The sequence below is a fragment of the Impatiens glandulifera genome, chromosome 6 (genome assembly GCF_907164915.1).
Source record: "Impatiens glandulifera chromosome 6, dImpGla2.1, whole genome shotgun sequence".
NCBI lineage: Eukaryota > Viridiplantae > Streptophyta > Magnoliopsida > Ericales > Balsaminaceae > Impatiens > Impatiens glandulifera.
Genome location: NC_061867.1, coordinates 51,386,801 through 51,397,682, shown reverse-complemented (window position 1 = coordinate 51,397,682; position 10,882 = coordinate 51,386,801). Strand labels below are relative to the sequence as shown.

The window sequence follows — 10,882 nt, the reverse complement described above, 5'->3', positions numbered from 1 at the left end:
CATTAAGAGTATCAAATTTGTTTTTAATTAGGTTTGAATACAATCCCAGCTTGTTATATATATATATATATATATATATATATATATATATATATATATATATATATATATATATATATATATATATATATATATATATATATATATATATATATATATATATATATATATATATATATATATATATATATATATATATCATTATTATTCTAACCATTAAATTACTTATTTTATCAATTAAAATATTAAATACACTACTTTAATTTTATTAAATTAAAATATAAAAAAATTTAATAATTAAAAATCAAATTAACTTTTTTGGTTTCTTTAAAACATATGTAAATCACATTAATATATTTTTAATTATTAAATTACTTAATTAATCAATTAAAATACAAAATATTCTTAGTTTACTTTTATTAAATTTAAAATTCAAATACAAAATAATACTTTTATAATTTATTTTAAAAAATAATAATTACCAAATTTTTATTAAACAATTTTTTTTTCCAAAATTCATACAAATACTCAAAATCAAACAAACCATTAAGGTCATTGTTAAATAAAATTAATTTGGAAAACTATATTTTAAATCAATGTCTCTCTCCAATAATAAATCCTAGTTAACAAAAATAAAATGTTAATTTGGAAAGTGAAAAAAAAATTGACTAACTTTTATTAAAAAATAAAAAATAAAAGAAGAGTAAACGTTAGATCTGCTCCAACGGTCAAAAAAACAATTAAGTCTATTTTTTTATAAAAAAAAAAAAAATCACAACGGCTCCTTGTTCTTCTTCTTCCTTCTCTTCTTTCTCTAAGTTCAGATCCTTCCTTACAAAAAACCTCAAATTCTTCCATTTCTCTTATATCTTCTCTCTAAATGGAACCTGCAAAAATAGACTGGCCAAATTTGAAGTCAGTTTTCGTCATTGATGATCTCTATGAACACATCAATGCTCCTCAATGGATCGATCTTTCTTCTCCAATTGATCCCGTCGATGATGAATCCTGGTTCTGCACAATGGGTAATCCTCATTTCTCTTTCATTTCTTCATCTTTATGCATAAATGATGAATATTTCCTTACCCTGTTGTTATAGAATGCAATCATCCGAAAACAGCTGAAGATTTCCTCAAGGAAACTCCCAATTCAAAGGTAAACTTGATCAGAGATTTACTGGGTTAATTTCAAAAGCCTGAATTATAGATTTGATTTTGTTTACTTTCTTGTTTATAGCTTAAAAGGTCGATTCTTCCACTGGGTAATTTGAAGAGAAGAGGGTTCAGTCAATCGTTAAATTCACCATCTAAAAGTGAAAGGTTCATTGAAGATGGTGAAAACCAAAACCCTAATTTTTCTACTCCAAGCAAACAGTATAATTCCATGAAAGCAAAGATCTTGTTGAGTAATTCAGATAAGAAGAAGAAGAAACAGATACCCATTGAAGAAAAAGAAGAAGAAAATGTTGTTCATAAGCTTAAGAGTACACTGTCTGCACGTAATTTGTTTACAGGAGGACGAAATTTACTTGGTCCGATTACAGAATTCTGTAATGAATTGAAGAGATTAGCTATGAGGACAAAGGAGAAAGAGAAAGAGAAATCAGAGAAAGTTGAATCCATTGAAAGTCCTTTGCTTGATCAAGAAATTGAAAGAAAGAGAAAACCTTTACTTGAGAAGAAATGCAGATCAATGGAGAATGAAGAGAATAACATCATTATTGAAGAGAAACCCAGAAGAAAGAAGTAAGAACATTCATGATTTCATCTATATATCTCATTCTCATTAACAAATTCATGTTTACATTATACAGGAAAGATAATTATGATGATGATGGTGAAAACATAGCTCCAAAAGTTCAGATTCAAACATGTGCTCCAAAGCCACAGTGTTTCTCAGCTACCCGACAGCCATTGTTGAAAAGCTCAACTCTTAAACCTTCCAAACCAAGAACAATGGTGGGTATATTTGATTTTGGATAATAGATATTGGGGATTTTTCAAAAAATCTTAATCATTTGTCGAATTTGAGATTCAGGGGCGAGGAATTTTTCAAGAACTGGAACAGAGTGACGTTGACCGTGAAAGAATGGCGCCGTCGCCGGCGCCGGCGGAAAAGGAAGAACCAAGATTGGACGTGTTTTGGTTCTTGAAGCCCTGCACATATGCTAACTGAGGAATGGCCTATTATTTGTTTCATAAGAACTATGTTTATAGAGATAAAGCATTCAGATTTATTTGTTTATTCAATTCAAGAAACGAATAAAAGAGAGAAAAGAGAGGCTTATAACCAAATAGTATTAGTTTAATTTTTAAACCATGTTTCTTATTTATTTTTTTATGATGCAATGTAATTTTTATTTAAGATAAAGAAATATTTAGTTATTTATATTATATTTTTTAGAAACCCTACTCCAATTCTTTGTTTTGGGTTTTTCAATATCATGATTTTCATCTAAGATATTTAGACACTTAGTATTATGTCGTTTATTTGATTATTAATGAGGATTTGAATCTCATTTGTTAATTAGATTTTAGATTTTTCACATTACAATATATCTATGTTTATAAATATTTAAAATAGAAGATTTGGATACAAGTCCTTTAATGTAAACATTATTCTTCTTTTAAAAATATATTGTTTATACTTAATAGAAAAAATTAAATAACCCAAAATAATTTATTTGTAGAAGTACAATTTTCTCAAAGAACTTGAGAAGAATAATAAAAAATATATAAAATTAAGTTTTTATTTTCTCTCCTCCTAATTTTTTTTTATCTTAAAGTTATATAAATAAAGGAGCTTTTAAGAAAAAGCTCTCAGCAATAATAATACATCATCCCAGAAGATTTCTATGATTTTAATATATATTTTTATGTATTAAATGTCTCACCCCATGATTTTATTGTCTGAATTTTTAATTTTATTATTTTAATTTAAAAGGATTGCATCAATCTCTTATTTAAAATTCCTTTAAATATTTTAATGATAAAAAATTTAAAATCATTCATCTTTTAATTAAAAGTATTTTTAAAACTCTCACTTTAAATATTTTAATTAAAAGTCTTTTTATTTTTAATTATATCTTAACACTGATTAGATAAAAAATAAAATTTAATTATAAAAAAATAAAATTTTGTTTTAAAAGTTTTAAATATAGTAAAATTAATATCACTAATTTAACTAACTAATTATAATAAAATAATTTTAATTCAATAATTAAATTAATAATATGAATATTTTATTTATAAATGTGAACTAAATAATATTTTAAACATAATCTCATTTTAGCCGATACACACAAATAAAATAAAATTGATGAGATGTTTAACTATATTATAATTATTTTTTGCTTTAGAATGAGGTTTAATGATGGGTAATATATTAATAATGACTACTTAATTGATTAAAATAGTCTCTACTTGTTATATTATATGTGTTCTAGTGCAATTATTGTGTTGAATCATTTTAAAAATAAAAATTATATTAAATAAGTGTACAAGAGGTCTTATTTATTATACAAGGAAATTAAGATGGTAAAGTACAGACTAGTGTTCATTATTTACATAACTGAAGTGGTTCCATTACTAGATGACATAATATAATTAAAGAACCTAGAGAAAGCAAACCGGAGACGACGACGGCGAAATATTCCGGCGGTATATGGAGCAGATTCTCTGAAGATTTTCTCGATGGCTTCAATGAAATGATTTAAACATCTCACCGGAGGTATGTATAAAATCAGTGGCACCGACGTGAATCCCACAGCAAGAAACAATTCTAAAATCATCGTCACCTCTTCGATTTGGATAGAGAAAGAAATTATCAAGTTGTAGATATTATTATAAAGGAGAAGAAGATTGAAGAAGATAAAGACTGAACATAGCAGGGTTTGTTTGGAATTCAGCTTTATTTCTCACTTATCCCTTCATTTTATTATTAAGGGCGGCAATTTGAGTCGGTTTTAGGTTAACGGGTTCGAGTTTTCCGGTTAACGGGTCGAATGATACTAACCTGAACTTGACTTATTTAGTAAATCGATTCAAAATGTATCGTTTGAACCTAAACCTCACCTGTTTATTTGTGATTACTCGAATATGACTTGTTTGACTCGATTTACCTAACTCAACTCGAACTAGATCGATATAAATCAATCCTTTATTTAGGAAAAAATGAAAATTTTAAACCGGTTATCAGGTCTATTTTGATTATTTTAGGTTGACTCAATTTTGACATATTTATTAATCGACAAAAAAAAAAAATACATTACCCTAATTTGATTTTTTCATGTTCGGTTTAAGTTGTGTTTTCGTGTCGGCTACAAAATTCCTAGCCCTACATTTTATCATAGAAATTTACTTTCAAACAAATGTTACCAAACCAGACCGAGTTATCAGTAAGGGATGAGAATGATGGTAGTTCAGAGTTCGAGTAAATCGGTATAGCAGCCACGTGTATAAATTATTCTTAATAGGAGAATAAAATTTATAATTTTCTTCACACTTTTCAAGATTATATATTATTTTAGTTAGAAGAGATATTTAATAATTTTAAGTTTTCTTATATATAGTAATTAATGTAAATTTATTTATAATTTAGATTATTTAATTTGTTCATAACTAATTTTAGTAATGATAATATTTTTTATTAACTCCTCTAAAAGAGAAAATTTATAATATTGATTCTTCTTGATAAAGCTCTAATTAGATAGTGTATGAATTAGCACTAAGGAATTGAAAAGTATTATAAGTGAATATATAGTTTTGATATAATATAAATTGTTACATTAAATAGTGTATGAATTAGCACCAGAGAATTGAAAAATATTATAAGTGAATATATAATTGTGATATGATAAAAATGGAATTATGATCTATTAAAATACTTAAAACACCACAAAATATATTTGAATTTTATTAGTTACGGTTAACCTATTGAGAATGTTTACAAATATATCTAACTTAAAACTTTCTTTATTTTTAATAAAAATTTTGTTTGTAATTGTTATTATATTAATATTTCGAGTAATCTTGATGCATTAGATTCTTAAATCATAAATATCTTTCGATTAATATTTTGTAATGATTCTTAAATCATTCGATCAATGAGTGTGCCGTATCGTGCAACAATGTTACTATATTCTTTATTTAAGATGTTTTAAGTAAAAATTAAACTCGTATTTATTTTTTTAAAACTATTTTTTTCACTTAATAATGTCAATTTTTGTTGTTACTGTATATATTATAAGTAATAGTAAGAGTTTGTTTGATTATGATTAATTATTAAATTGTTAATTTATATTTAATAAAAATAAATTAACAATATTTTGGTACTCGATAAATTAAATAGTTCAATATTAAAAAAATTAAATAATTTTAGAAGAGAAAAAATTTCAATTCTACCATCATTTCAAATAAAAATCAACTATATTTACTTAGAAAGTTAATAACCGAATTCTTAAGACGTTGTAATTGAGAATTGAATTATTTGATATTTTTTTTAAATTTATTATGTGAAAAAAATAATTTAATGTAATTTAAACTTTAGATGAAATAGAATAGGGAATTTATTAGAGCCTTTAATATATATTTTTAATTTAGATAAGATGCATATAAATGTATTATAAATATGTATGATATTTTAATGTGATATAAAAAATAATCTGAAGATAGTAACAAATTAACAATTAACAAATATATATGGACGGCTATTTTAAAGAGAAGCGGCAAGAAGTGTCTTTGCTCTGACTTAGCTCACGGGTTCCTTGAATATTCGACCGGTTAGGTTTGGATAAAGAAATTATTTTCAAAAATATATATTGATTTATATTTATATTTTATAATAAAGATAAAAGGTTAAAGATAAAATGTGACTATTTAAGTTGAAAAAACCCGTAGAACGTTAAGTGATAGTTATCGACCAATGCGTTTAATTCATAATTCTATTATTATAACAATCGGAGAAGTTTCATTGAGTAAATCAGTTCAGACAGTTGAACAACTTATTTATCTTCTTACAGATTTTTGTGCTTGTTAATATTTGTAACAACTCATTCATCTTCTTAAAGATTTATGTGCTCGTTAATATTTGTTCTTTTTGTTTGATTATTGGTGAATTATTTTGTGTTTTGCTTTATTAATTTTTTTTTAAAAATTTTTTTGTAATGTTTTTATTGTTGAACTTAAACGATTATCATTTTGCCAGTATCATTTTCAAAAAATTATAAAGATAAAAGAGTGTAACAAAGTTATTAAAAATTTAAAGTTTACTTTTAAAATCTTACTATTTTAGATAAGATGAGATAGTCTGATTTTAGATAAATTTTTAAATAATTATATTTTTACAATTTTAAATTTACAATAACATGATTTTAAGATTTTACTAATTTATAAATAAATTCGATTTTATATAAAAAAATATATTTATATTTATAAATTAAAAATATATAATATTTTTCTAAATAAATTAGTATAACTAATTGTATAAAAATAACTTTTTTATAGCTTAAAAATACTCAATTATATATATATATATATAAATAATAATATATAACTAATATTTTGTTAAATTAAATTTTTACTATTTAAAATAATCATTCGAATTTACAGTTAGTCAATACTTTTAAATAAAATTTTCATTTTTACATACAAAGAAAATTAAGAAGAGTGTTCATTCATTTAGGGCTTTAATGATTGTACCTAAAAAGTTTTTGGGTTAATGGGCCTTTCACTTCTTAGCACAACATCCACTTATTTGAAACTCTATAGGCCCTATAGAAAAGCTTAAATAAGTTTACAAAATTTCCGTTTGAGAGAATAAGCTGAATTCATCTCAGAAAACAAATAAATTACCGACTATTATGATATTAATATAGATATTTTTTTATAAAATTTGTAAGTGTAAAGTATTGCAATTGAGGTTATTAAAATCGAGATTATATAATATGGTAACATAAAATAAATTCCAAAATTTTGAAAGGAAAAGACGTGACTAGTTATTTCAGTAGGAAACGAGACTAGGAATACCATAAAATCAAGACCCTATAATCCTTTACAAATGAAAATTTTCTTACTATTCAAAAAATTAAATTAACTTTTTAATAATTCACATCTTATTTCCTTAAATTAATAGGAAACAAAAAAAAAAAGCTTTCTGATCGATTTTATGTCACTATATAAGGAAATTACTATTTCTTCAAATGATAATCAAAAGTGAAATTTATTAACATGATTTAGACTACAATAAATATATATATATATATATATATATATATATATATATATATATATATATATATATATATATATATATATATATATATATATATATATATATATATATATATATATATATATATATATATATATATAATGAAAATATTAAATTCACAATAAATATATATAATATAAAAAAAGTACACATAATAATTTTGTATTATAATTAATATAAACAATATAATCTTAATTAAATATTATATTAATGTATAGTATGGATCTAAGTTGAAACCTTGTTAATGAATTTGTTTGAAGGATTAAGAAGAAAGTGATCAATTGACGTTCTTATTTTTGTCATCTAACCCAACCGAGATTAACCATTTGAAAGTAAAAAAAAATATTCAACAACAAACAAAAATAATATAAAATATAAGAACAAAGGCTCGTATATATTATATATATATATATATATATATTATATATATATATATATATATATATATATATATATATATATATATATATATATATATATATATATATATATATATATATATATATATATATATATATATATATATATATATATATAGTATATCTATATGTATATATGTGGATGATGAGCTTTCTTGACTTTATAACAAAGTAGTTTGTTGCTTGACATTGGTTCATAAGTTAGCATGCATATGGCAAAGCTTTTCAAATACAGTTGTTTGCTGTGAGACAGAGATCTTTTTTGAAAAAAATTGAGTAGCTTTAGAGTTTTCTTATACTTTTATGGTTTCTTTTTTATTATTACCTTTTCTTTTAGAAATTTTTATGTTATCAAGATTTATTGGATAGGAGGCTAGCTAATATCACAACTCAGTGTCATAATCAGGCCGGCCAACTCAAAATAGAGTCTTGTAAATTCAATTGAATATAAAATCTTACCTTTTAGATTAAGGCTATTTTCAGTTTAGATGTAAATTTTGTTGAAAATAAATAATTACTCTTATGTGCCTATCTTCATATTCCTATATATTCTATGCATGGATTTGATCAATTGAAGGCTAGCTGGTTATACAACTTTCACATTCCATGGGTAAGCTAGCTCATCTAAAATATTATTTATGTATGATTTAAAATAATTAAAAAAATTTCTTTAGTCAATTTCATTTGATCAAAATAGATGTATAAGTAAAAAAATAATGTTAAGTAATTAAAATCTTGTTTTCTCTTGTATATAATTTTTTTTAATGAAAAATTAGTATGAAAGTGATGAATAGTGACCATAAAATAATATGTTGGTATTGCATCAAAATGAATAAAACATCATTATAAAGAGGAAATTTGGGACGGAGAAAGTGTTGATATTACTTAGTTAAAATCAATAAAGTGAAAATAGTTGGAACCCCATTATTTGATAAATACATAAGAACTTATTATTTTTTTTCTTGGGTTAATAAAAAATATGGTACAATTATCCTTAGCTATTAACTTTTTAAACTAATGACCAATGATTTTTGATAAAAAAAAATTATTGGTTGTTCAACAAATGATAATGTTTAAATGTTTGAAATTCTTATTTTGTGCTCGGATGATTATACAATGAAGAGTCTCAAATGAAGACTTAGGCCTAGTTTCTTTGGGGTTATTCAATAACCAAAAAATATCATATCACTTTTATTCTCTTTCATCTCGTCATTAAATTTATTATCTAAAATACTAAAATATTTTTTATTTAAAATTATTATTTTTTATTTTATCATTATATATTAATATCTTTAAAGATTTTTTATCAAATAAATCTTCAAACTCTTCAAAATAGCATCAATCTTATTTTCTAAATAACCATGTTATTTGGATAACCCAATCCGAACTACCTAGACATCAAACATCATGTTATTATACAATGAAGTCCGAAACGAAGACTTAAACATCAAACATTATGAATGTTGCTTTCTTGTTTATTTTTTTTATTTTTATTTTTTTACTTTTTTTTTGCAGGAACTGTTTATAGTTTTTTTTTCTTATAACTTTATAGTTTGAAAAAAAGTAACATGACACACTATCCCTAGCTTGGGACACAACATGAAGATATAAAATCATGAAAGCACAACATCATGAATTCAGTTTGATAGAAATAATTGTGAAAGCCATGTGTTACATATTGGTTTCTAAATTTTTAACTTAATAATTATATATATATTAATAAAAGGAATTGCATATATTTTGTAGTTTCCATCATCATGTTTTTGTAATGGAAATGTCCATCATCATTTTTAATCTCATCAACACTTAAAAACAAAAACTATATCACAACATTATATATAGGGATTTTGTGTTCTCTTTGGTAGACCTTTTAGGTTATTTTCAATATATTTTTTATGGGTTTTATTCATGTTTCATTTTCGATTTATTCCATCACAAGAATAAAAACATGCTTTAATTGCACGTGTATAATGATGTGTGTATTGTCTCTCAATGTGTGCATGTGGATTGTGATATAGACCATATATATTTGAGTAGGCTTTTATTTATTTGTTCTCATTAATTAGCAAAGAATTTTACGGGAAAAAAATCTCACACACTTAAATCAATTGTAAAATGTGATTGTATAGTAGAAAACATGTGGCTTTGATCGACATTCAACCTAGACTATGTTTATTTTCGATTTTTGTATATAGTCCTCAATCCCTACCAAACTATTAAAATCACTTTATTTCTCATGATTTACCTCTACATTTTTTTTAAATAATTCATGTATATTAAAATTGATAAAAATCGTTTAAATATAACAACAAATCATGAATTAAAAAAATAAAAAATAAAAATAATTGTAATCGCATTTGTTAGTCCAATATAAATAACTTATGTAATTGTGAATTTTCTGCTGATCAAACAATATTTTCAAATGATATCATTAATACAAATTTTATTAGGTCTTTTTTAAAAAAAACATGCCGCTAGCACAACCTTCTTAGCGTAACGATTAAATTAGTTTTTCATCTTTGCTTTCATTTAAAGCGCTTCCGGTGGAAATTGAACTCGTAACATTTTGGTATTTTAAGTCGACTCTTTCCATCGGAAACTCTGATGGAGAGTAACGATTCAATTAGTAAAATGTTAAAACTTTGATCTATGTATTAATCAAAACTCTTACTACAAATAATAAGTCAATACAAATTTTATTAGATACATCAAATAAACAACAATTTCATTGTTAATTGATTCTTGTATCAAAATATCAATTAAATTGAAAAAGATGTTTAAAATAAAGAGAAGTGAAAAAGACAATAGTGTGAAATGGAAGCAATAGGATAAATAGGGTATACATATCCATTGAAAAATTATGATTAGCTTGCGAGTGAAGAAAAATGCATAGAAAAAGACAACACATATATCAAGACCCACTCATTAGCATATCAACAACGTTAACAACAAGAAATGAGCTAGATTTAACATTCATAAATTGACACTTTTTTGAAAAGGTCAATTAGAAAGAATTTATTTTTGTTCCACTCAACAATGTCATGGAAGAACCCTTCAACCAATGGTTGAATTGTTTTAGACAATTGATATGTTACATATTTAATTACATGCTTAATTAACTATAGAAAGAAATATCTATTAAGACTTAATTCATTTATTAGTTTTATGGGTGAAAATTGGAAAGATAAATTTTG

The 10,882-nt window shown here is 23.6% G+C and overlaps 1 protein-coding gene across 1 annotated transcript; it reads left to right on the top strand.

The window, feature by feature from the left end:
- The first annotated feature begins 664 nt into the window (after positions 1 to 664).
- On the top strand, positions 665 to 2,178 carry LOC124942766. Its single transcript, XM_047483321.1, has 3 exons — positions 665 to 1,025; positions 1,100 to 1,155; positions 1,237 to 2,178. The coding sequence occupies exons 1-3, from the start codon at positions 881 to 883 to the stop codon at positions 1,747 to 1,749; spliced, it is 714 nt and encodes a 237-aa protein (XP_047339277.1). The 5' UTR covers positions 665 to 880; the 3' UTR covers positions 1,750 to 2,178.
- Positions 2,179 to 10,882: the final 8,704 nt, after the last annotated feature.

Excerpts from the sequence above, each read along its gene's own strand:
- LOC124942766 (XM_047483321.1), top strand. The coding sequence starts at position 881 with ATGGAACCTGCAAAAATAGACTGGCCAAATTTGAAGTCAGTTTTCGTC. Across the intron at positions 1,026-1,099 it reads ATCCTGGTTCTGCACAATGG|AATGCAATCATCCGAAAACA; the intron begins GTAATCCTCATT and ends CTGTTGTTATAG. Across the intron at positions 1,156-1,236 it reads AGGAAACTCCCAATTCAAAG|CTTAAAAGGTCGATTCTTCC; the intron begins GTAAACTTGATC and ends TCTTGTTTATAG.